The 26,969-nt window shown below is 46.9% G+C and overlaps 1 protein-coding gene across 6 annotated transcripts; it reads right to left on the bottom strand.

Moving 5' to 3' along the window:
* Window positions 1-1,196: 1,196 nt before the first annotated feature.
* Window positions 1,197-14,691, bottom strand: LDB1 (LIM domain binding 1). 6 transcript variants are annotated; one of them, XM_074233845.1, is made up of 11 exons: window positions 14,385-14,691; window positions 6,457-6,559; window positions 6,236-6,280; window positions 6,058-6,133; window positions 5,666-5,768; window positions 5,370-5,542; window positions 4,940-5,074; window positions 4,753-4,836; window positions 4,306-4,429; window positions 3,582-3,730; window positions 1,197-2,940 (listed from the first exon to the last, which is right to left on the bottom strand). In XM_074233845.1, the coding sequence occupies exons 1-11, from the start codon at window positions 14,407-14,409 to the stop codon at window positions 2,710-2,712; spliced, it is 1,248 nt and encodes a 415-aa protein (XP_074089946.1). In that variant the 5' UTR covers window positions 14,410-14,691; the 3' UTR covers window positions 1,197-2,709. The 6 variants fall into 6 exon arrangements, with proteins under 6 accessions (XP_074089946.1, XP_074089947.1, XP_074089948.1 ...); XM_074233846.1 differs by having other exon boundaries at window positions 3,588-3,730; XM_074233847.1 differs by having other exon boundaries at window positions 4,940-5,062; window positions 14,385-14,681.
* Window positions 14,692-26,969: the final 12,278 nt, after the last annotated feature.

Genomic DNA, 26,969 nt, shown 5'->3' with positions numbered 1-26,969 from the left:
AACTAAGTTCATTTCAGCCCCACACATCACCTTCACCTCTAAGACTCACTCCTATCCTTCATCTTCCTCAGCAAGCCTTAAACTGTGCTGGAAGATGTTTTGCAATAGCCTCCTGACTAGGGATAGGAGGAAGCTACCAGGGGAAGGAAAAGGTGCCTACCTCCAACATGTATAGCTTCAAATTTTATCATCTCTAGGATACAGTATTTCTATGTTCAAATCCCCTGGGAAATAGTAGGCTCTGAGGGCCCCTCCAGGAAATCCCCCCAAACCTGCTTCCTGCCTGTCATTCCAGGACAGGATTGAAAAGCCTGTGTGGTTGTGTGGTGTAGGGATTCAGAGTGACCATGTCCCTGTGCCCTTGTCTCCTCCTCTGGGTACAAAGGCTTCCCTATCCTCCTGTATCCTCACTTTCTTGCTAGAGACTGGGATGAGAGGAATAAATCCTTTGGGCAAGAAGAAAAGGCAGAATAATAACTACCTGTGGCCCAGACTCATCCTTCCCCTTCCACTCCTTACTGGGATGATATAATCTTCCCCCAATTCTTGCCATCATATGCTCAGAAACATACCCTCCCTAGCTCTTCCCAGTACTGCCTAAGTACTGTAGAAGTCATCCTCCACATCAAACTTGAAATTCAGCCCTTGGGACTACTAGGTTACCCTAGGTTGAATTGAGAAAAAGGCTTCCTCTTTTGCTGGCCCAGAACAAGTTACAGTTAGGGAAAGCAACAGTTTAAGGTTATGAATTCCACTGGAGATGAGCAGTAAGGATAACAGAGGTCAGTGAGGCAGTATTAAAGATAATAGGATAAGATGGGTGGGAATTAGTGAATTGAAATAAAGGGAGAGAAGGGCTTTAACCAGTTAAATTTTAGGGATTAAGGGGAAAATAGGAAAAGTTAAACAAGGAATGACAGAGATGGAGATAAGCTGAGAGTGGAATATTGGAGGTCAATCATTTGGGAAATGGGTCTAAGTTGGCAAGAAATGGGTTTCAATGAAGAGGAAGGGAGCTGAGGAGAAACAAGAGCCTACAGTTGTGGGACAGGCAAACTGGCTGGGACATTGCTACCCATATGGAGAATCAAAGGATCTTTTCTGGTAGGTTCTTGGATGATCAGGGAGAGATTAAGAAGGGATTGAACTGGGAGTGGTGCTGTAGGCAGTGCTAGTTACCAGTCAGTACAAAGACAAACCGAAAAGTCTTTTTTATTGATCGGTACCATACAGGACTCAAATGGCCAAAACAAAAAAAAAAGGCATTACAGCTGGGGAGCTAGGAATGGGGGTCCCTCTCTCCCACCCCCTGCTCCCTCCAGCTCTGACTACATTTTGCTCTGAGCTGGCTGTGGCAGATGGGTAGGAGTCACTGGAAATGGAAGGAGGTAAATGAAGGCAGGGACTCAGAGGTCTCCACTTGCCCTTCTGGGGAACAGGGTTGAAAACCCATCTCTTCGTCTTCCCTCCTGTGAAGAATGTGTGTTGTGTGTATGTGCATGTGAAGGCAGCACAAAGTACTGGGGGGAGGAGGGGGTTGGAGACCTGGGTGCCAATTGGGCTCAGTCCTACCCCCAAAACACAAGGAGATAGTGGGCACTATTTTCCCAGAAGCTGACTCAGGATGCCACCTAGTGGCTCCACCCCAATTAATCATAGGCATCCCTTCCTTCCCCTCTCTGGGAAGGTGGAGGTGGGATTGGTTGGGTTAAGGTGAGTGGGCAGGAGTGGATCTTCCCTCAATTCCATACTTCCCCTCCCAACAGAGACAAAATGCAAAACAGTGACAAACACAGGCCCTTCATCCCAATCCCCTAGGATGAGCCCCTGCAGGCACCATAGTCCCCAGAGTCCTCCCCACCACCGCTGCTCTAGAATTCAAGTTGGAGGACACAGAGTGTGTAGGGGTAGGGGGAATGGGGAGAAGAGGGGGATTCCAGGGCCATTTACAAGCACTAGGTACAGGGAAGGGAAGATGAAGGCCTGGGGGAGTGGGCAGGACACAGTACATGGTTTACAATTGAGGGGGGTTGGAAAATGGTCAGAGAGGTCCACCCCTTCCTTTTCCAGCCATCTCCAGGGGAAGGGAAGAGATGGTCAGTGTCTCCTTGGTCTGAAGCTCAAAAGGTATAAAATGGCCCAGTTCAGGCTCCTGCCTGCCTGGGGGTGGAGAGCAGAGGGACAGGGATGCTGAACCTAACATGGGGAAGTGGGAAGAAGGGGAGAGATTGGGAGAACTTTTTTTAAACTTACATTTTTAATAATATTATTGTTTTTTAAAAAGTTGAGGATAGAAGGTAGTAGGAGGGAGCAGAGCTTAGCCCCTTGGCTGGAGGGGAAGGAGGCTGGGTTTTGAGAAGGGAGAAGGGGCAGGGAAGGAAGAAGGAGGAGAAAGGCCTTGTGGCCAGTCCCCTCTCTCCCCCCCCCAGAACTGGGGGGTGGGTAGTTCATCCCAGCCCCCAACTGAGTCCCTAAGGGCAGTGGACATGGGACAATGCCCCTGGGCTCTGCAGGGGTGGAGGTTAGGGGAGCGGAAACCAAGCATCAGGGGCACCACAGCTCTGGGGGAATGTCAAGACATTTCTTGGAGGCCGACCATTCCCCATTCCCCTGACTTTCCAGTCCCTCCTGCAGGTAGATGGACAGCTGTAGGCTCAGTCTCTGGGATGCTGGTCCTCCCTCTGCTCCCAGGGTGGGCAGGTGGAGCCCTTACTGGGAGGCCTGAGATGTGGGGTTCTCCGACTTGCTCTCCTGGCTTGAGGGGGGTTTGCTGTTCCAGGGGCTGTTGGCACCCAGCGCTGGGGAGTTGTTGAAGCTGTCCTCGTCGTCGATGCCGTTGGCCGCATCAAATTGTGTGTTCTCCAGACGGGTGATGAGTCGCTCGTCCTCGTCCCCGAACTCCCCGCCCATCAGGGTAGGCTCCCCCACCACCATCACATCCTGAGAGCGGCGGAGGTCCCCAAACATAATCGGGGCAGCGGCATGCCTGGCCCCAGCAGGCCCTCACCCACAGGGATCCTAACCCCCCCAAGGACCCCAACTTTCCCTCAGACCCAAAAGATCCCAACCCACCTCCCCAAATCTGTAGGGATCCCCAACTAACCCCAAATCCCCCAGATTTCCCACATTTGCTAAAACCCTGTTCTCCTTCCCCATGTCCTTATCTCCAACACAACTATTTCATCTATCCAATCCTTTAATCCCTTTTTCTTAACCCCAACACCTCTGACCTTCCTCAATATCCCAGATACTCCTCTAACTTACACTCAGGTTCCCCAAGTGCCTGACATTTATACCCAGGATGCTGGACTCATTGGTGAGAACCCCCCAAACCTTAAGTCTATATGTTATAGGGAGAGGGAAGAGGCCACAGACCTAGGAGGGGTGGCCAGTGTGTATCTGCTTCCATGTGTCTGACTAAGTGTCCTTGAATGTATGTGTGCCCCAGTATCCCCGCATTTCCATATGCCTGTTGTGTGTCCCCATGTCCACAATTGGAGTCACTGTACCCCAGGAGGGGAGGGCGAAGCTTCCTGAGGGGGCCAGAGAGAAGAGAAGAGAAGAGAAGCCGAGATGCTTACAGGTACCTGGCTGGAGAGCGCGAAGGTGCTGGCAGGGCTCTTCTTCTTGCTGTTGCTGTTGTTGGCGTTGCCGCCCCCTGAGCTCATCGTGCTGCCACCCGACATCTTCCGTTTCCGCCTCTTGCTTGGTTGTTGCCGTGCTGGTTCCGCTGCAAAATTCACGAGAAAATAGGAAATGGATAAGGCTAAAGCAGCCAGAGGGAGACTGGGGACATTTCAGGATTTATACTTCAGAGGGCTGAGTTAGGACTCTGAGGTCCTATAGCAAGATGAAGTAACTCTCAAGTCCAGGCCTGTTCAGGCCTGGCTACCATGCTGGTACCTAAAGTGCCCTATCTATCTCTGTTCCCTGGGGTGGTAAGGTCAGAGTTCAGAATCACCAACTTGAGGAGGGGCAACATTGAGAAAAATCCAAGGTTCTACTCAGATACCTCATTGAGGAGATAAATGACCCTGAGTTCTTGAAGACTACACCAAGGGAGAGCTGGGTTCTCAAAGTCTGATGAAGCTGGAAAGACTTGGCTTTAAGCTAAGTCTGGAGAAGTTTATCACTAAGTTGAACACCAGGGGAAGAATTTTTTGGCCACAGCAACTCAGGAAACCATGTCCTAAGCAAGTAGGGGATACCACCTGTTACCTAGGGGAAGAGCAGCTTCCAGATGAAACCACAGACTTTCTGAAGCATGGGACTAAGAGCATCACATAGTGGAGTGAAGGAACTCACCAGGGGGTGCAACCATGCGCTGCCACTTCTGGAAGAGGCAGGTCTTGAGGCAGTCACGAGGGCTGAGGCTGTAAGTCTTGTGGCGGGACATGAGCTCCTGCATGGGCTCAAGGATCACACAGAGCTGGGGGCACATGAGCAGGAGAAAATGTCAGAACTATAAGAGTCAATTTTTTTTTAGGGGTTTTTTTTTTGCAAGGCAAATGGGGTTAAGTGGCTTGCCCAAGGCCACATAGCTAGGTAATTATTAAGTGTCTGAGACCGGATTTGAACCCAGGTACTCCTGACTCCAGGGCCAGTGCTTTATCCACTGCCCCACCTAGCCACCCCTATAGGAGCCAATTTTTAACCAACAAAAGAGACAAAAAAAATTGTGTGTGTGTGTGTGTGTGTGTGTGTGTGTGTGTGTGATTATGCACAGCACCAGGGTGCTAGAACCTAACTCACTCGGAGGTAGTTGAGAGTGGAATTAGACAATCCACAGCGAGTGATGTTCTTGGATAACTGGTCCAGCATCTGGGGGTCCTGGGCCTGCAGAAATGTATGTGTGGAGGGAAAGAATCAAGCATCTCACAGTCCAACACAGAAGTTCACCATCCCTGCAGACCTAGCTTCCAAAAATCCCAGGACTCACATGCATGGCCAGAATGCTTCGAGGAATGAATTCACGATGTTGCCGGATGCTGAAGTGCCACGTCTTTATCCTCATCATGTCATCAAACATGAACTCCAGGTATAGCCGGCCCTCCACACAGACCTGAGGACATACCTGTCACAAACCTGCCCCTAGCCCCTTTGCTCCATTCACACAAGGACATAGCTGCCTCCTTCCACATCATTCATCCTCTTTTAGACTCTTTGCAGGTCACCTGACATGTTCATCTGTGAGATGACCATGATATAAAGGGCACAGGATCACACACACACACACACACACACACACACACACACACACACACACCCCACACCCTCGGTCTTCTGGGCTAGAGTCCCAGAACTTCCCTGATACCCACCCACAGAGACACACAGACAGACACACAGACACACACACACAGTCCCCAGACCTGGGTGAACATGGGCTTGCCGTGCTGAGTGATCATGCTGCCCTGGTCACAGTCAAGGGACACAAAATTGCTGTGGAAGGCTTCCTTGGGGTGCTTTAGCACATAATACAGCTCTGTAGCACCTCCTTCAAAGATGCTGCGGAAGTAGCGTGGGATCAGTGTCCGGCCAATAGCTGCAAAGATAGAACAGATCTCAGTTCAAAAAGACCCCACCACTGGACTGCCCCAAACCCAGAGGGATCAAACCTCTGAAAAAAGATGCAACCCCATCCCCATTCCCAGCTTCTGATACCCACTGTATCTCTTTGGTCCATCTTCCAAACAGAAGGTGATGGTTAACATGGCATCATCCTCAAAGAACTCAGTTGTAAAAGCATCCCACCAGAGATTGTCACACTCCTGCAGAGGAAGGGAAAACTAGGATCTCAGAGACTTTGAGATTCATTCTAGGTGGGTATATCTTTGCCAACCCCCAGAGCTGAGGAAGGGACTCTTGAAAGATAGCAGGTCAATAGTCTTCTGATGGAAGTGGTTTCCATCCCTAACCACACACACACACCCTTAAATCCCACATATCTAACTGCTTTCTTCAGGCCTCTGCTAGAGAGAGCTGTCTTTGATTGTCGGCTACCTCCCAGTTTCCCATCCTCAATCTTTTCTTTCCCATATACATTACCCCCAGACATACCTCTGTCCAGTTCTGCAGCCGCTTGTTTAACTCGAATATCCTGTAGTCTGTCTGGTTGCCATATGGTGTGTGCCTCCTAGAGGGTGGGAAGGTCAGGATTGTCCCCCCAGCTCCCCTACTCATGAGGTCTCCCCATCCCTTGCCCCAAGTCAGATCATTCCCATCACCAGCCTCTTACCCAATCCCAGGCTCCAGGTATGTAGGCGGGTACATGGGAGTTGGGCTGTGGAGAAAAGGGGCCATGAGAAAGAAAAAGTGAGGGATGAAAATATCACAATCTCTCCTACTCCAACAAACTTTGAGCAGAATAGGCTGGGGGACTAGCCTAAATAAAGACAATGGGAACTGGGAAAACAGGAGAATTGGGGTCTGAAGGGAGCAGTGGGACTAGGATATTACCCCACATCCCGATCCAGCATGGTGCCCGGGTGGAAGGGGGGGAAGGCGTTGCCGTTCGGGGGCTCCTTCGGCGAGTACAGCTTGAATGACTTTGAGGAACAACCTAGGAAGAAGGGACTATGCTTAGGGAGTCTGAACAGTGAGAAACTCAGGTCTGGTTGGCTCTCAGTCCCTCTTTGCTAAACTTTCTGTGAGACCCCTACTCTGCAAGTGAAAGAAACCTGAGTTTAGAGAACAAGCAATCACACACAGCAACCCTGGCCTCTCCAACCTGAGGAGAGAGGCTTCCAGAACATTCATGACCACACACCAGCTCAGAGATGAAGGCCATGTCCCCTCTCCACCAAGAGATTCAGATTACAAAGGGACTATGGTAGAAGCAAGAGCAACCTGATTCTGGTCTTCGTGTTTTTTTATTTTTATGAATAAAAGGGGGGGGAGAGATTCTTATTCTCGTTCCCACATTAAGAAACAAGTCCGAGTGGTTTCTAGTCTTTACCCTACCACTATCAAAAGAAGGAAACTTAAAGCCACTTAACCCTATTGCCTTGCAAAAACCTTAAAAAACAAAAACAAAAACAAAACAAAAAACAAAACCAAAAAACCCCAAAAAAAACCCCACGAAGGAGACTTAGGAGGAGACCTGGACAAGTCCCTTCCTTGGGCAGCAAGGGAGAAATTCTTCAGTCTCCACCCACCAGATAAACAGTTGCCTCCCCTTCCCCCAACGGCTTTTCTCTTATCAGTTCCAATCCCTCCTCTACAGAGCAGGTGTGCCCCCAAACCAGGGACTCAACTCAGGCATAATCCTTTCTCTTTTAGGACTATCTCCACTGAAGGCCCTCCCATCTTACACATATGGGAAGGGGTATCCTGAAACCTTGGCAATGGATAGGTCTGGGTGAAGGCATGTAAAAGTGCGGGAGGTGTTTCCCCTAAAGACATGCATAATGCTGAACAAAGTCTTCCTTGGTTGTGATGGAGATCTGGGAGAGAAGCAGCTATCTCCAAAATCACATATTTTGTCCAGCGATAGGAAAAGGAGCATAGGCTCTCAGGCTAACAGTCTGGTCACCTCTAAGACATAATTAGCTAAGCTTAGGCTTACTTTTTCAGCTGTAGGTGAGGAGCAACAAAGTTCATTCCCCTGCCCATTCTAACAGCCTAGTCTCCAGCACAGACAAAACAGATCCAGAGCTAAAGTTGAGGGCCCATAAGTTTTGAATCTATATCAGCTCCCTAAATCCAATTCTCCCCTTCCTCTGAGCATGTCTGTGTGGGGAGAAGGTTTTATCTGCCTTTGAAGAAAAGGGGTGCCCCAAAGATAACCCCAAGTCCCTCCTCAGAAACCAACCTGTGTGCCAGTGAGGAAAGACACTGAAAAAGGAGATGATCCCATCAGCCCCTGTCCCTGCTCAGGGATCTCCACATTCCCCGCCTGCAGGTCAGGTGCTGCATATGCCTGTGCATATATGTTCACAGACCCTGCCCACCCTGCCCCTGCAACCAGCTTGCCCCAACATGCCTAGCACCAGGTGGAACAGGGCAGCCCTGGGCAGGAGCAGGGTATGAGAAGCGCGGGCACCCTCCCCCTCCCCCATCATGCTCCCATATGCTGGCCTGGCCCAGGTGGGTTACTCCAGAAGGGACAGAGTCCAGTTACTCAGACAGCACTATTTTATGACTCCTCCCTCTGGCCCCCAAGAAGGCTGCTCTCTACTTCAAACAGAGATATACTAAGGCTTTGATCTAAGTCCAAGCCATAGAACGTGAAAGACCAGAGCCAGTACCAGCATACATACCAAGGAGTCAAGACCCCCCAGCCCCAGGCCCTCTCTGAATGTTCAGGCAACATCTTTTCTCACCCCAACTACCTTACTAGCTCCTTGGGGGCCTTCAAGAGAGAAAGGACTCCTAGGTTTCTAATCTAACTGGAAGAATACTCAAGTTTTTTCTTCTTGTGAATTGGGAAGAATAACCATATACTTACTTAGTATCTGGGGTCAGCAAGAGGAGACCAGGCAAGATGAGATACCCCCAAACACAAAATGGTGGGAAATGAATTAAAGGGAATCTTCAAGATGGACTTCTGTCCCCATCTCTGGATAATGGGCACAATCTCAGACTCACTGACCTAAGCAGGCCCACAGAACTCCCAGCATGCCAGACCATGGGGTGGGAGGGAAGGGGAATCCCTGGTGGGGGTAAATCACACAGGCCATCTGTCCCTGTTACTCCGACCCCCTCACTAGGCTGAATAGGGAAGAAAGGGGAGAAAAGGGTGAACCTAAAGGGGGAGGGAGAGAAGGGAAAATGGGGAGTGGGTCTGAACAAACCTAAAGGCTGAAAAGAATGAGGTGGCGATCTTAGGCCCAAGACCCCTTTACCCTTCTAGCCTGGAGTATGTGCTAAGGAAGCAAAAGAGAGCTGAAAAACTTTTCCAGGATGAAGATCCTACGGGTGGGGGCACAACTCTGGTCACACAGCCAATTCCACGGGAACTAGCCTGACAGCCCTTTCCCCCCATCCCCGCCAGGGCCAAGGGTCAGCAGACCTAGCCCTAAGAGGAAGATCTCATGTCCCAGCAGGACCAGATACCCGTCCCTCCCATATCCCCCCCACAATTAGGCCTGCCAGGACTTACCTGGGAGAAGTGAGGGGGCAGTGTGGGGTGGTGGGTGCTGCTCTCAGCAAGGTGGGGAGGGGGGTACTCAGTTGCTCATCTCCCTGGCCAGCCCTGCTCTACTCCGGGCCAGAGCGGAGGGACGGCAGGGCCGGGCCAGGCCAGCCCAGCCACACAAAAGCTCCCACACCACCCAAGTACCAGGCGCAGTGGGCCCCAGCCCAGAGGAGAAAGTTCCTCTGGCCAAGGGGCCTTGGGCCAGGGGGCTGGGGAGCTGGCCCTGGGGGCAGGGGACTACCAGGAGGCCGCAGGGAGCAAGGAGCTCTCTTTGTTTGCAAGATTTCCCTCAACAATGGCCACCGCTTCGCTCTGCTCTGCACTCCTCTCTCCTCCTCCTCCTCCTCCTCCTCCTCCTCCCGCTCTCTCCTCCCTGCTGCCGCTGCCGATCTCTGCCTCTGCCTCCAAGCAGCCCGCCGCCGCCAGCCGGACCGACTTCCCCTCCCTGCTGACCAGGCCTGCAGGGCCCCTCTGTCGGGGGCTAGGGGGAGAGTCACAGCTCAGCTCCAACACTCACACACAGACACACAGTCACACAGAGACACACACACCTCCCTCCCTCCCGCCCGCCTGCCTGCCCGCCTGCTAGCTCGCTCTCTCCTTCCTTCCCTCCCTCCCTCCCTCCCAGTGTCTCTCTGAAAGAGGCCCCAGGGCCGGAGGAGGGTGGAGCTGGACCCTACTGGCTCCACCCTCCCCCAGCTCCCTCAGCCTCCTCTCCTCTCCCATGAAAGAGGAAGAAGGAGGGAGGGAGGGACTGCTTGGGCTGAGAAAAACAAAAGAGAGACAAGGACTAGAAGAGAAACAGAAGAAAAAAAAGACAAGGCAAGAGAGAAGAGATGAAAATGACTGGAGGAAGAAGGGGGCGGTGGGGGGGGGGGCAGTGGCAGGAAACCTCACTGCCCTGTGAGGGTAAAACTGACACCAGGCCCCCATAGTATCTCCTCCGCCTATCCCACCTGGAGAAAAAAAGCTGAAGCCACATCCTAGGATTGAGGAGGGGGCTCAGCTCCCTCCCCCCCAAACTCAGAGTAAGGGATAGAGGCCCCAAAGGGGTTGCTGTTGTTGACTTTGGGCCCCACAGAAGTTCTGACTGAGACCCTCAACTCCTAGCTTCTGGGACCCAATGCCTGGCCCCTCATTTCATCATCCTAGACTCCAGATCATGTCTTCCTTAACCTCTATCCTCCTATCCCCAAAAGGAAGACCCCTAGCCTCACCCTTCCCAAAGATCACAGGTTCCTCCTCTGGTTACTGCTGCCAAGAGACCTGCCCAAGCATGACCCCTTATAACAGGAGTCTGCATGGTGCTAGGATGCCAGAGGGGAAGGTCACTGGCTGTGGGGTGAGCAACAACAGGGAAGAGGAGAGAGTTAAGTTACTAGGCAGACCAAGGTGCACAGCCCCCAGCCCACTGCACACAATCTAATCCATGTCTAAACCCACAAAGGGGGCGTCAAGCCTGGGCTCACCTACATCTCCAATATGCCTTTTCACTTTACATCTAATTCTGTAATCACTTGGGTTTTTAGGGACAATTTCTAGAACCCAACATCCTTAATTTTCTTCCAGTACCGAGCAAGTGAATAACTCTAAAGCAAGTCCTCAATCCCAATTATTTCCCCATGAAAATTTCCCACAGAGTGACACCAGCCAGCCTGCCAAAAAGGAGTCTCCAGAACTAATCTACTGATCTAGTGACCGCCACAACCAATTCTAATTCTGTGTCCACCTCACATACTTTAGCACCAAAACACCAGCAGCCTGATGGAACCATTACAGCTTTTTAAGTTGAAGAACCAAAAGATGTCTGCTGATCCATTATCTTAATAGGCCTTTCACAATACCCTCCAGCAGGTACTATGTAGCATCCCTATCTTACAACTGGATGAAACAAAACCACATAAGTGACTTGCCTAAGGTCACACACACACACACAGAGCAAAGGATATGAATTGAGGAGCATGCAGGTACAATATGTGCAACACACACACACACACGCACACACACACCCCCCAGAACTGGGAATGGAAATTAGGTCCTTTGACTCTTATTTCAGGGTACAACCTTATATTCATTGCAGCTGTGACCATGGCCAGCCAGCTACCTTATATGATTGTGATACTACCTCACAGGGGGCGCCTGTCCCACAGCCCACTCACTCCTTCCCACCTAACCTCATCTCTCTAGGGCCTTGGTGCTCCAAGCCCAGCCCCCTCAGCTGCTACCAACACCACCCACTCTCATGGGGCCCATTCAGGAGCTCAGAAATAACCAGGAAAGGGAAAGGAGAGGCACTTTGGCACATTATCAAAAAACTCAGCCCCCCCCCCAGCTTATCTTCTTCCCACCCCAATCTAATGAACTGAGCCAGGAGATGCAAAGAGACAAGGATAGAAACAAAAATAAAATTAGAGGCAGGAGAAAGGAAAGGGGGATTGAAGGTCCCCATGTGCCAAAGTATAGAGGGCAGCAGGAAGACCGGCGTCCTCCCATCCCCCAGCTACTAGGCAGGAGTCTGGTGCCCACAGCTCCCGCCCCCTACCCGGGCCCCCAGGCTGCCCTGACCCCAGCCCCCTCTCTCCTTTGTCTTCGCCCAGCCTCCCGCTGGCCTGGCACTCTGCCATCCCCTCTCCCTGGCGCCCAGCCTTGGCCTCAGCCTCCTCCTCCCTTACTCCCCATCTTAACCCTTATAGGGCAGATATCACCAACCCCCAGGACTGACTAGGGCATAGGCTCCCTCCCACCCCCACCCCCAACACTGCATGGGGCAGAGCTGAGGGGAGGAAGGGGTCTCTAGCTAGGGTGCTTCCCTTCTGCCTGTGTTTGTCTGTCTGTTTCTGGTTTTGCTATGTCTGTGTGCTCATGTCTGTCTCTGTCTTGGTGTGTGCTCACTATGTAAGGCTCCCAGGCTCCTCTCAGTCACATGTGTGGGACATGTGCTGTCTCTGCTGTGCTGGGGGAGGGAGGAGGAGTCGGAGACACAGACCTACGTACACACACACAAAGAAGGAGGAAGCTTCAGAAGGCGACCAAACCTGGTCTGCCCAGCCTGGGAACTTGGCTGCCTGGGGCCTCTCTGGCCTCATGGACTTCCAAGGCTGCAAAGAGCAAATGCTTCTTTGTGTTTCTATGCATGAGCTTCCCTGTGTCCATGTCCATATGATGTGTTTATGTGTGTCTCTGTACAAGTGTTTTCAATCCATCTCTTGGAGTATATCTCCAGCAGCCTGTCTGCTCATGCCCTAGACAGATTAATCCCTTGTCCTCCAGATCCCCTAGGTCTGAAGATTCACAAAATTCAATTCTCAGGTCCCTCTTATTATTCTCCTGCCCACCGACTATTCTAGCTTAGGCCCCAACTGTCAATTCAACCTTCCTTAAAGTCTAGCCTATAATGATCTCCTTTGAGAGACTTCAAGACACCAATGAATGAGCCTGACCCTTCTCTCTGGCCTTCCCTACCACATGCCCACATTTGGGGGAAAAAAACAAATGTGCCCTCTGAGAACCTCTCCTAGCCCCTTGTAAAGTAAGATATACACTAGGTCTTAAGGTCTCAAGACTAATACACCGTATAGGATTCCATGCTCTCCTGGAGGCAAAACTGTGATGATGGCTTTCAGTCATCTATCCTACCATCTCACCCCTTCACTAGACTAGTTAGAAAAAGAGAAGGGTAGGGGGAAGGGAGAAAGACCATAGCAACAGGACTCATGGGCTTATCCTTTGGCTTCCTCCTCTACTTTGAGCTTGGGGACTAAAAAACAAAATAAAAATAGGACTATAGATACCAGAGTCAAATGCAGGTGGATGGAAAGGTCAGAGGTAGGGGAAAGTGGGGAGGGCAGGGGTGGATTCCCCTGAATAGGAAAGAAACAATTCTTCATGATGAGAGAACAGTCTTAACCCTTCTGCACAATCTCCCAAATTCTGTAGGGATGAGAAGTCCCTTCTCCTAAAGGAAGTACCATTCTCAGCTTTCATTTTTCCTAAACATATTGGGGGCCAAATACTGACACTCCCTCCAGCTCACTTAAAGCTGGTCTTGTCCTTTGCCTGGTCTCACCTCTAGAGACATCAAGGCACCTAAAACGTTTGAGTAACTGCTCAGTCTAATGGTCATATGACTCATGAATTCCCTAGGGAGATGGGAATAGACTAGTGTGGGATTCAGTGTCCTCTGCCCTTAGATTAAGGAAGAGAACCCCCTAAGACCCCATCAAGGCCACCTTCATCCCTCAAGGTGACACCTCCTACCCCAGCTGGCAGTTCTCTCTCAATCCTGAGAAATATGGAAAAGGGTCGGTCGCAGGTCACGCTAGATACAAGGTGGCTCTTACATCTCAGGTGCAGTACCCTGAGGGCATGAGCCAGTCACAGAGGTCAGAGATCTTGGGGTGTTGAGGAGAACCTCCTGAGGGTGTCTTCATGGTCTTCCCTATGCCCCTATCCTTTCCCCTGGGCCTTTGCAAAAGCAACCGTGGTACCCATCTCCTTGGCATGCCCATATCCAAAAGAGGCCACTTCTGGCAGGTAGTAAAGACACTCAGGAATCTGGCGGATGGCACGGGCTCTGCCTCAACTCTGGACTCTCAGCCAGCCCCAGGTCCCCTCACCCAGAGATTCCTCCCCTGGGTGGGGGAGGGGGCCAGAGACTACTTCCTGGGTTCTCCTGGTCCCTCAGACGAGCCTGGCCTGTGACCTCAAGACCCCTACTCTGAATCACAAGGAGCAACGGGGCCCAGGGGCCCAATTACTGGTGCCCCCAGTGGGGGCACACTCCCTGCGCCCCCTCTTGGGGGCAGCTGTGCCAGGCAACAGGCAACGAGGCCCAGAGGGGAGGGGCCCCACACTGCCCCCCCCCCCCCGTTTCCATGCAGCAGCCCCCTCCCCAGGTACCCAAGGGAGGAGAGGGAGCAGGGTCAGGCAGAGGGGATAGTCCATCAAGGAGGGCTGGAGTGGGGGGTGGGGGGCGACCCGGGCCGGCCAATCACAACTCTCCGATGACCTGGGTGGGGGGGTCAAAAGTCCAAAGCCACTTCTGATTGGCTGACATCCTGGAATTCTGGGAATTCCACCCCCTCCCCTCGGCCCACCCCCCGGGAGCCTCTGGGCTGCTGCGCATTTTCGGGGGGGGGGCAGTCCCTCCCCAGGAAGGCTGGGCCGGCCCCCTCCCCCCTCCGCGGCCCGCGGCCCCCTCCTCCCCGGCCTAGGTGGGCAGCGGGCGGGGGGCGAGGCGTCCACTCACCAGGGCAGGCGCAGCCCACTGACATCTTCACATCGCCCGCCGCGGGGGGCCCAGCCGAGTCACGGTGCCCGCCGCGCGCGGGGACAGGCCGGGCATGGGCCGCCGCCGCCTCCTAGTCCGGCTCCGCGGCCTCCGCGCCGGCCCCGGGGTCCGCCAGCCCCTGGCGCGAGGGGCCTGCAGGCTGGGCAGGAGACAGGAAGGAGCCCCGTCTGCGCGCGTGTGTGCGAGGGTGCGCGCGAGGCGGTGCGTGTGTGCGCGTGTGCGGGTGCGTGTCCGGGGCGCTCCCTCCCGCCGCCGCCGCCGCCGCTGCTGGCGGCCCCGCGCCTCCTCCCCTCCGCCCTCCCCGGCGCCGCTGGGCCGGGCTTTATTAATATGCTAATTGCGGCGCGGGCGGGAGGGGAGGAGGGAGCCGAGGGGAGGCCCGTGCGCGCGTGTGCGTGCGTGTGCGTGTGTGCGGTGTGTGTGCGCGTGTGTGTGCGTGTGCCGTGTGTCAAAGTGACCCGAGGCGGGGAGGGGAGGCTGCGGGGCGCGGGGCGTGTGACGCAGCTCCTAAAGCAGGGCCGGGCCCGGGCCCGGGGGCGGCCCCGGGAGGCCGGGGCGGGGGCGGCCCAGTGGCCCTCCACCCACCCTCGGGCTTGTGGGGGGCCGCTTGGAAGGAGGGATTCCGGGGGCCGAGGTAGCCCTCACCTGGCCGACGTGCGCGGGGGGATGTGGCCCTCGGGTTAGGTCACCGGATGGCAGGCTCTGGGCTGAGGGCGGCCCCCTCAGGACCCCTCGCGGACCCTCCTTCCCAGATAGGCCGGGTCTGCACACACACACACACAGGAGCCCCCAACTCCTGGGAATAACTTGGGGATCCGGTGCATTGCTTTCACGGCGCCCCCACGAGCCCCTGGCTCAGCCGCAGTCCCTGTTTCATAAACAGGAAATACCTATTAGAGTTAGGGGAGTGGGCCCGGGGTGTCTGAAAGGGGGAGTGGGCCTACCCTCCCCCTCCTTCCTGGGGGGGTGTCTTCAGTTGCCTTCCCTTTCCCTTGACTTCCGGGGGTGGCCTTTGTTTGCCCTCTGGGGAATATTTGTGTCATCCTCCTAACAGCCCCCTCTTAAGAAGGAGTGGCTTAGGGGCTGATACTTCTCCCTTGGTGCTCCTCACCACCTGGGGGGGAAGGGGTTCTTACTGATATTGCACCGTTTAAGGACGAGCAGTTCCCCTTAACCCCATCTCAGTGTTATATGGGACCAACGAGGACCAAAGGAGCAGGCACCAGAGTTCAGCAACATCACTATAAGACCTGCCTTAATTACCTCTCCTTCTAAGGCCAAGGGGGCTAAGGAACACATATACTCCCTCCAATTTAGACCCCTCCTACAATCCTCTAATTTAACCAAATCAACTACTTTCTCCCTTTCCTCTGACTGGTCTGTTCTTTCATTCACCAAGGACTAAGTGAGGAAGACTGGATTAAAATTAACCCCATCCCCCACTATGGACTTTCCCTTAGATTCTTTAACTTCTCTCTTCCCCATCCCACCTTAAGTTTTCTTCCAGTTAAACGAAGGGATTGGACTTTATATTATCTCCAAAAACCTCTTTAAATTCTCTGATTCTTTGAACCTGGAGTCATAAATACATTGGGACATTTGAAGAGAACTGTACCATTTTGAAAATCTCAGACCTCAGCTTGAAGTCTCTGGCAAAGCAATTACTTTATTTCAGGGTCTCTATTATAATAAAATTTCTAACTAAGGTTCTGCATCTAGCTCTGATATTCAGTCATTCTGATTGATTCCAAGAGATTCCAACCCCACCCCCACACACATTGTATAAGGATTTGGGGCGTGGTCAAGTGAAGAGAAATACCTGGTGATGGAGATAAGGTCCTGAACACCTCCACCCTCCCAGGCGCCTGACCACCTTCCCCTTTAGGCTACTCATTTCATCCAACTAGCCTGGTCAGATTCCTGGAGGGAGGAAGAATAATTCTAAGGAGTTTTCCTTCTCACTCCTGCTACACACCCTCCCTTTACAAGTGTAGAGACTTCCAGCTGGCTATGAGGTTCAGGTATTTCTATATCCCAGTCCTGAACCCCATAGAAGGGGGAGCAACAGCCTCATATCTAGGAAAGAGCACTTATTAGCTTGGAAGTCAGAAAATTTAAGTACCACTCCCTGATTTTCTGGGAAAGGTGGTTGGGACAGAGCTATTGTACACTTTTTTTTTGGAGACACTTGGGCAATGGGAATTTGTGTGGATGATAATTTTACAAGTATAAAGGAGCTGGGGCAGCTAGGTGGCACAGTGGATAAAGCACCAGCCTTGGAGTCAAGAGTACCTGGGTTCAAATCCAGTCTCAGACACTTAATAATTACCTAGCTGTGTGGCCTTGGGCAAGCCACTTAACACCATTTGCCTTGCAAAAAAAAAAAAAACCTAAAGAAAAAAACCCACAAGTATAAGGAGCTGTACAATGAGAAAACTCCAGTAGGACAACTGTCCTTCAATTCATAATCTTTCAGCATTGAGGTTATTTGATGTGCTCAAGGTCACACTACTAGTATGAATCTGAACCTGGATTTGAACTGCCTCTGAGCTCTTTCTTTGATGGAAATATAATATAAAAACAATTAAACCATCTCTCCTCTCCAAATACATATGATCAAATATCCCTCATTGGGACAACTAGATAGCAAAATGGATAGAGCGCCAGACCTGGAGTACAGAAAACTCCTATTCCTGAGTTCAAATCTGTCCTCAGACACCTTATACTTGTACAATCCTGAGCAAATCACTTAACCCTGTTTGCCTCAGTTCCCTCATCTATAAAATGAACTAGAAAAGGAAATGGCAAACCACTGCAGTATCTTTGCCAAGAAAACTCCAAATGGAGGTCATGAAAAAGACATGACTGAAAATCACTGCATACAAATAATATGAGAATTTGTTTTGCTTGATGATATATATGTATATTTATAATGATTTTTGTTTTTCTTGTCTTTTCAATGAGGAGGGAAAGGGGAAATGGGAAGGAGTGAATTCAGAATTGAAAAGAAAATTTTATTAAAAAAAAAAAGACAAGGGGCAGCTAGGTGGCGCAGTGGATAAAGCACTGGCCTTAGAATCAGGAGTACCTGGGTTCAAATGTGGCCTGACACTTAATAATTACCTAGCTGTGTGGCCTTGGGCAAGCCACTTAACCCCATTTGCCTTGCAAAAACCTAAAAAAAAAAAAAAAAAAAAAGACAGTAGGGGCAGCTAGGTGGTAAAGTGTTTAGAGCACTGGCCCTGGAGTGAGGAGAACCTGAGTTCAATTCTAACCTCAGTTCAATTCTAACCTCAGACACTTAATACTGTGACCTTGGGCAAATCACTTAACCCCATTGGCTTGCAAAAAAAAAAAAAGACAATAGAAAAGAAAAACAAAAAATATCCACTAAATTCACAGTCTGTGCCAAAATTTAACCAAGTTACTCTCCTACTCCAAAAAAAAAAAGCCAATGGCTCCCTACTGCCTTTAAGATGAAAGACAAATTCCATAATCAAGTAGGTTCACCTTCACAGTTGGTTCAATCTTCCTTTCCAGACTAATTACTCCTATTAATGTACTTTTCATTCCAGTTATACTGAACTACAAACTATTCTCTGGATTGGAAAAACTGTCTCTTCAGTCTGTGAATTGGCTGTTCCCCATGCTTGGAAAACTCCTTTAAATATATTTCTTCTTTTTTTTTTTAAAGTTTTTGCAAGGCAAATGGAGTTAAGTGGCTTATCCAAGGCCATGCACCTAGGTAATTATAAGTGTGGGAGGTCGAATTTGAACTCAGGTACTCCTGACTTCAGGGCCAGTGCTTTATTCACTTCCACACCTAGCAGCCCCTAAATACATTTATTGACATCATTCTTATTTTCTAATGACTCTTCCCAAACTCCTAAGAAAATGACTACAATTGGGTAAAATAAATCATCACATTAACTATATCTGAAAATGCATGTATTCTTCCACAACTATAATTCAACACTTCTCTTTGGAGGAACCTATAGAGAAGTCTTCCTCATTAGAATGTGAGCTATTTCAGAGTAAAGGCTAGCTTTTCTATTTTGATTCCTATTTTCTTCTATTAGACTTCTGCTCTGTGCATAGTGATTGGTTAATAAATACTTTTTCATTTATTTATCATCACTTTTCTGCAGTCATGATTAATACCTGATTTGGCAGAGTTCTGAAGACTCAATGACACTTAGTAAATATTTATTGTGGCCATGATATAAATTGTTTTCTTTTTACTTCTCAATGCATCATAAGTCCTTCCAAGGTTCTCTGAATATTTTATATTCTTCATTTCTCATGACCGAATAGTCCTTTTATTCACATATCATAATTTGTTTCAGTATTCTCTAGTCAGTGAGCACCCTCTTTCAATTCTTTGCTACTACAAAAAAGTGCCACTACTTTTTTTCCTTCTATGATTTCATTCAGCCATATCCCCAGTTATTATATTGTTTGGACAAAGAATATATAGTTTAGTGGAGATTTTTTTTTTTGTATAATTCCAAATTGTTTTCCAGAAGTTAGGTCAGTCCAAAATTTCAACAACAGCATATTGGTGTGCCTCCCTTTACACAATCCCTCCTTTACCAATTTCTACATTTGTCATCTTTGCTACTCTTATGGGTGTGAGTTAAAATTTAAGTGTTGAATATTCATTTACAAGTATTTCTTCATCTATATCTCTGGGAATATACATCTTCTTTCACTGTCTAGCTTAGGTACCTTCCCTGATCCTTCCAGTTATTTTCTCTTTCTTGTATTTACATGAATATATATATATATATGTATGTATGATACAGTAGAATAGCAGAATATAAACTAATTGAGGACTGGTTAAATTGTTGTCTCTGTATCCCTAATGCTTAGCCCAGAGCCTTGTATATTAGGAAATTATATATTGCATAAGTACATAGGAAAAATCAAAGAAACATGAGTGATTCTTAAGAGTAAAACCGTGGGGATGAAAATGTGAGGGAAATTCTGTTATAGACATGGAGGATAGAAGTATTGCTGTGGAAGACTTAATAGAACTTAATGACTAATTGGAAGTGAGCATAAGTAAGAAGAGTCCATGGTTCTTCATGGGAAGCTCTCTGGCCTAGGCGTCTCCAGTCTCTAACCCATCTTTTGAATTAGGGAGTCCTTCCCTGTGATACAGCTAGTCTTGGTAAGGACACAAGAACACTTAAGGTGACTTAATAGGCAGGAAGTAGAATGCTGGACCTGGAGTCATGAAAATCTGAGTTCAAATCTATTCTTATTTACTTACTAGTTGCATGTCCCTGGTCAGGTCTCAACATCTCTGCTTCAGTTTCCTCATCTGCAAAATGGGGACAATAAGTTCACCCACCTCATCAAGCTAGTATGAATTCCAAATGAGATCATATTGTAAAGTACTTGGCAGCTATTAGATGCTTAGTAAATGATTATTTGTTGGGGCAGCTAGGTGGGCAGTGGATAGAGCACTGGCCCTGGAGTCGAGTACCTGAGTTCAAATCCAGCTTCAGACACTTAACAATTACCTAGCTGCTGGGCCTTGCTCAAGCCACTTAACACTATTTGTCTTGCAAACCCCCCCAAAAAAAAGATTATTTGTTCCCTCAGGTATTTAAATTAGAAAGGGCATAATAGAAGTGGCTAGGTGGCCTCAGTGCTGTATGGAGCACTGGCCCTGGGGTCAGGGGGACCTGAGTTCAAAACCAACCTCAGACACTTAATAATTACCTAGCTGTATGGCCTTGGGCAAGCTACTTAACTCCATTGCCTTGCAAAAAAAGAAAGAAAGAAAGAAAACAAAGGGCCTATAACCGACTTTTCAGCCCTTTGTGGGGTTTGGTGGCAAAGGGTGAAATCATGGGTTGACTATTATATGAGCCTCAGGCATTATTATTATTATTATTATTATTATTATTATTATTAATTTATTTATTTTTTGGATCAGTTAGGCTCTCCCCAACCTTCTCCTGAAGTCCTTACCCCAGATAAGATCAATCAAATCTCTAGATATAATGTAAGAGGTTGGAACATGGATCTGATGGAGAAAGGGTTAGTGCCCTAAGGGAAGAGAGGGGAAAAAAGCATTTCAAAAAGTGAAGCACCTTCTCTACATCAAGCACAAATACCTCATTTTATCTTCATAAAAACCCTGGGAGATAGGGGCTGAGATTCTCTCCCTAAAGATTTGTTTAAGGTCTTCACACAACTAGTTAAGGTTTGATTTGAACTTAATTCTTCCTGACTCTAGACCTTTCCCCCATGACTGAGTCATAGCCCCCTTTCTGGCCCCTCTCTTCTTTCTCCTGACACCTAAGACTTCTTCCTTCAGAACTCTTCCACAGGGCTGATGCAGTGCATAGAGCACTAGGTCCTGGAATCAGGAGGATCTGACTTACATCCAACCTCAGATACATGAGACAACATCATCATCATCATCATAATGTTTGTTCTTCATTTTCAAAGAAGACCACAACATCGGGGAGATGATGCCATGACAAGCACATGAATTGGATTTGAGGGAGGGAGGGCTGTCCTAAGTCGCCAGCCTCATTTTCTCTGCCAGAGCTATCTGGGTTCAGTGGCCAGATATGAATCAGGATGGCTGGAGATTGCCCTGGATGTAAGGGTTAAGTGACTTGCCCAAGGTCACACAGCTAGTAAGTGGCAAGGCTAGTAAGTGGCAAGTGTCTGAGGTTGGATTTGAACTCCCATCATCCTGAATCAAAGACTAGTGCTCTACCTACTTTGCCACACCTTGGGCAAGTCACTTAAGCTCATTGTCTCACAAAAAAAAAAAGAGCTCCATATTTTAGTACTGCATCCTTAACTTTAAAATAACATCTATAACTGGATCTAGTTAGGTATCTATCTACTCATCCCTACTAGTTAAATCAGCAAGTCTATCAAATGCCTACCATGTGGCTCTCACAGCACAGTGGATGACATATTATTTGTTATTATTTAGTCATTTTTTCCAGTGGTGAATCCCATTTGGGGTTTTCTTGGCAAAGATACTAGATTGGTTTGCCATTTCCTTCTCCAGTTAATTTTACAGATGAGGAAACTGAGGCAAACAACACTAAGTTATTTGCCCACGATCACACAGTTAGTATCTAAGGACACATTTGAACTCAGAAAGAAGAGTCTTCCTGATTCCAGGTCCAATTTAGGATGAGGATGTAAAAAAATGCAAAAAATAATCCCTGCCCTCAAAGTAGTCATTCTTTAGTAAGACTAAAGTAGTTTCTCATCTCTCCTGAGTGGAGGAAAGACAAATATCTATGTGTTTGCACCTTGTTTCCTCCAAGCATACAGTCAATATTTGTGGATTTGATAGTCTTGAATGGCTAGGTCCAGTCCCTCCAAATAATCTATATAGTATGAGTCCCTCAAGGGCCAGCCCCCCAGTTGGCTCAGTGTGTGTACACTGTGCACAGCTGACCTGATGCTCAGGAAACGTTTAATGAGTATAACAATAATAATAGCTCACATTTATATAGGCTTTAAAGTTAACAAAACACTTTACTTCCATTATCTGATTTCATTTCACAATATCCCCATGGATTGCATAGCTAGTAAGTGTTAAAAGGTTGTATGTATGTGAACCTCACTCTGATTCTAAGACTAGAAGCTAAATAAATGATTGCAGATTGATGATCGGTGTATCCCCCACCCTATCCCTAGGAAGTTCATTGTTAGGAAATCATCATCATCATCCAGTAAGATCTCATCAGCCTAGGTTCTCTACCTCATCAGTACCATATGGTCCTTCTGGTTGGAGGATGGAGCTATCAACTCCAAAATTTCCATTTAAGGTGGGGATTTCAGTTCTGAGCCTTCATTTCTTTGGACTTTGATGACTTGTCCTCACATTGGGTACCTTTACCCTCCCTCTTCACCTTTTCAGCTGTTGTCTTCTATTAGGTTATAAAGTTCTTAATGGCACAGACTTTTTTTTTTAATATTGATAGTCACAGAATTTAATAAATGTTTACTGACAGTTTCTTTGTTCCTGCCCCTTTACCTAAGTGCTACCCTCCTTCTGATTGCAGGTCCTATAAAAAGGACTGGTCCTAGAGTAAGATCCAAATTCTGGTCTCAGCTGTGTGACCCTAGGCAAGTCACTTCACCCTACTTACCTTGTTTCCTTTTCTGTAAAATGAACTAGAGAAGCCAATGGCAAACCATTCCAGTACCTTTGCCAAGAAAACCCCAAAAGAAATCATGAAGAGTTGGATACTACTAACTGAATAAATAACAAACTCCTTAGAGACTCTTCCTGACAGAACAAGAACAAGATTTGGTGGAGACATACTAGGAATTGTGTGTAGCTATGTTGGAGGCTGATTATAGTAGCTTATTTTGTTTTAGTTTTTTTTTAGTTTTTTTGCAAGGCAATGGGGTTAAGTGGCTTGCCCAAGGCCACACAGCTAGGTAATTATTAAGTGTCTGAGGCAGGATTTGAACTCTGGTACTCCTGACTCCAGGGTCAGTGCTCTATCCACTGTGCCACCTAGCCACCCCTATAGTAGCTTATTTTAAAACTAATTCTTAACTAGTTCCTAGAACTCGGATGTTTCTCTGCATGCCTAAAGGAGTTTAAATCTCAGTCATGACTTTCAGAATAGTGTTTCACCTTCCTACATCTGACCACACAATTTAACTCAACTTGAGAAACATTGATTAAAGACCCATAATGAACAAGACTGCTTTTAGGCCCTAGAAAAACAAAGATACTTCAGTTTCTTTCCTCAAGGAATTTATAACTTTGTAGATCAGAGGAAAGTAGTGCAAATATTATTACAGATGAGGAAACTGAGGCTCAAAAAGGTAAGTTAGGATCATACATTTAGTGTAAAAGCCAGAATTCTAACCAAAGTCCAGTGATCTTCCCATCATTCCATTTTGTCTCTCAAATATACACAAATTCCATTTTAAAATTAAATTTATTTATTCAGTAAGATGTAAAAGAAGACGTCTTGCTTTCACTTAAAGAAATCACAGAAGAACTTTAGGATAAAGCACTTCTAGAACCAATGTTTGGGCAACAGTGTTGGGTTTGGAGGAGTAAAGACCTGAGTTCAAATATAAAATCAGATGCTAACTAGCTGTATGATGCTGGACTAGTCACTTGACCTCTGCCTCAGTTTTCTCACATGTAAAATGAGGAAAATAATAGCAACTCAGGTTGTGGTGAGGATCAAACAAAATGATATTTGTAAAGCTCCTGGCACATAGAAGGTACTATAGAAATACTAGTTACAATACTCATAGGAAACATAATATAGATAGTAAAGTATTGTAGATCCCTCAAGGGCTCTCACACCAGAAATCTAGGAAATAAATAGCCTCCACAAGGGTTAGGGGCTTCAGCTGACCATGGAAGGACTCATTATGATCTGAAGGAGTAGGGGAAGTGAAAAGTCGATCTAGGTGGGAGAATACGAACAAAGTTTCCAAGCCCAAAAGGAGGAAAGCCAATTGAGAAAACAACAGGAGACTCATCAGGTAGAGACTGGGTGGCAGCCGGTAAGTACTTTTCTATCATTCCATAATCATTATAAAAAGAGCTTACCATGTACAAGGAAGAGTGCTTATACACTCTCCCTTGCAAAAATTCTTTTTTGTATCTTAAGATTTTATTTGAGTTTTACAATTTTTCCCCCTAATCTTACTTCCCTCCCAGCCACCCCCCACAGAAGACAATTGGCCAGTCTTTACATTGTTTCTATGGTATATTGAATGTGATGAGAGAAAAATCATATCCTTAAGGAAGAAACATGAAGTGTAAGAGATAGCAAGATCAGACAATAAGACATCAGTTTTTTTTCCCCCTAAATTAAAGTTAATAGTCCTTTGGTCTTTTTAATAGTCCTTAATGTTCAAACACCACAGTTTTCTCTGGATACAGATGGTATTCTCCATTGCAGCGAGCCTCAAATTGTCCCTGATTGTTGCACTGATGGAATGAGCGAATGAGCGAGTCCATTAAGGTTGATCATCACCTCCACGCTGCTATTAGGGTGTACAGTGTTTTTCTGGTTCTGCTCATCTCACTCAGAATCAGTTCATGCAATCCTTCCTGGTTTCTAATACAACAATAGTGTTCCACGACATACATATACCACAGTTTGCTAGGCCATTCCCCAATTGAAGGACATTTACTTGATTTCTAATTCTTTGCCACCACAAACAGGGCTACTATGAATATTTTTGTACAGTGATGTTTTTACCCTTTTCAATCCTCTCTTCAGGGTATAGACCCAGTAGTAGTATTGCTGGATCAAAGGGTATGCACATTTTTGATACCCTTTGGGCATAGCTCCAAATTTCTCTCCAGAAAGGTTGAATGAGTTCACAGCTCCATCAACAATGTAATAGTGTCCCAGATTTCCCACAACTCTTCCAACAATGATTGTTATTCTTTCTGGTCATATTGGCCAGTCTGAGAGGTGTGAGGTGGTACCTCAGAGAAGCTTTAATTTGCCTTTCTCTAATAAGTAATGATTTAGAGCAATTTTTCATATGACTATGGATTGCTTTGATTTCCTCATCTGTAAATTGCCTTTGCATATCCTTTGACCATTTGTTAATTGGGGGATGGCTTTTTTTTTTTTAAATTTGACTCAGTTCTCTGTATATTTTAGAAATGAGTCCTTTGTCAGAAACATTAGTTGTAAAGATTGTTTCCCAGTTTACTATATTTCTTTTGATCTTGGTTACAGTGGTTTTGTCTGTGCAAAAGCTTTTTAGTTTAATGTAATCAAAATCATCTAGTTTGTTTTTAGTGATGTTCTCCATCTCTTCCTTAGTCATAAACTGCTTCCCTTTCCATAGATCTGAGAGGTAAACTAGTCCTTGATCTTCTAGTTTCCTTGCAAAAATTCTTGCAAAATACAAAGAAAAACAAAAACACTATCCTTGCCTATAAAGAACTCATATTCTACCTACAAGGTAGATAAAGACATATACATCTAATGACAAAATCTCAGAAGGTAGGCCCTAGCATTGGGGAAGATTGGGAAAGCACTCTGGCAGAAGATACAATTAAACTGTTTCAAATGAAGTCAGGGACTGAGGAGGTAAATGTGAGGAGGGAAGGAGTTTCAGGAATGGGAACAAAATCACCAAAGAGGAAGATTGGATCAGTGGGAAATAAAGTTGATAGATTAGCACTATAATTTGGAGAACTGTCTTGAATGGGAGGACCACTCATTTCAAGCCACATGAACAAATAAAGTACTTCTGCATTGTTTGTGAAATTTTGGAGAAAAAAGCAAGGCAAAAACAGTTTGTTCTGAAATTCTCTCCCTCCTTACCTTTCCCCTACCCTTGAAAAGGTAAGTAATGTGATTACAATTATAACTGTGAAATCCTAAAAAATATTTCCACATTAGCAATATTGCAAAATAAAAGCAAGAAAAAATTAAAAAGTGAAAAAAATTATGCTTCAATTTGCACGGACTCTATTAATTCTCTCTATCATTATTCATCATAAGACTTCAGGATTGTCTTGGATTATTTTATTGATCAGAATAATTGTCATTCACAATTGATCATCTTGCAATGTTATTGTTGTGTACAATGTTCCCTAGTTCTGCTCATTTCACCTTGTATTCCATCATTTAAGTCTTTCCAGATTTTTCTAAAACCATTCTGATAACTTGTTCAGTCATTACCCAATCAATGGGCATTCTCTTAATTTCCAGTTCTTTGTCACCACAAAAAGAGACCCAATTTATACCTTATGGTCCCTTTCCATTTTCTTTAATCTCTGAGAGACCTAGTAGTGGTATTGCTCAGACAAAGAGTATACACAGTTTTAGAGCCCTTTGGGCAAAGTTCCAAATTTTTTCCAAAATGAATGGACCTAGTTCACAACTCCACTAAGAGTCTCAATTTTTTTCATATCCACTCCAGCATTTGTCATTTCCTTTCCTATCATGTGAGACAATCTGATAGGTATGAGGTGCTACTTCAAAGTTGTTTTAATTTGTATTTCTCTAATCAATAATGATTTAGATCATTTTTTCATATGACTAGATAGCTTTAATTTCTTCTTCTGAAGAAATTTCATTTGATATTTAACAATTGAGGAATGACATGTATTTTTATAAATTTGACCCAGTTCCTTGTATATTGGAGAAATGAAGCCTTAATCAAAGAAAGTTGCTATAAAAAAAGTTCCCTGGTTTCCTGCTTTCATTCTTTATTAAATTTTTTTCCCTGCTTTCCTTCTAATCTTGGCTGCATTAATTCTGGTCTTTCAAAACATTTTTGTTGTTGCTATTCAGTCATGTATGACTCTTTGTGACCCCATTTGGGGTTTTCTTGGTAAAGACCTTGGAGTGCTTTGCCATTTCCTTCTTCAGCTCATTTTACAGATATGGAACTGAGGTAAGTAGGGTTAAGTGACTTGCCCAGAGTTGCAAAACTATTAATTTGATCTGAGAATAGATTAGAATCTGGGAAGATGAGTCAGCCTGACTCCAGGTCTAGCACTCTATCCACTGTACCATCTAACTGTCCTCAAAACTTTTT

Source organism: Macrotis lagotis, chromosome 4, assembly GCF_037893015.1.
Source record: "Macrotis lagotis isolate mMagLag1 chromosome 4, bilby.v1.9.chrom.fasta, whole genome shotgun sequence".
Lineage (NCBI taxonomy): Eukaryota > Metazoa > Chordata > Mammalia > Peramelemorphia > Peramelidae > Macrotis > Macrotis lagotis.
This window is presented reverse-complemented; position numbering and strand designations above follow the sequence as displayed.

Coding starts and splice junctions, on each gene's coding strand:
- LDB1 (XM_074233845.1), bottom strand. CDS start 14,409: ATGTCAGTGGGCTGCGCCTGCCCTG. Junction 5,769..6,057: donor GGCTGCAGAACTGGACAGAG/GTATGTCTGGGG, acceptor CTTCCTCTGCAG/GAGTGTGACAATCTCTGGTG. Junction 5,543..5,665: donor AGATGGACCAAAGAGATACA/GTGGGTATCAGA, acceptor CTATCTTTGCAG/CTATTGGCCGGACACTGATC.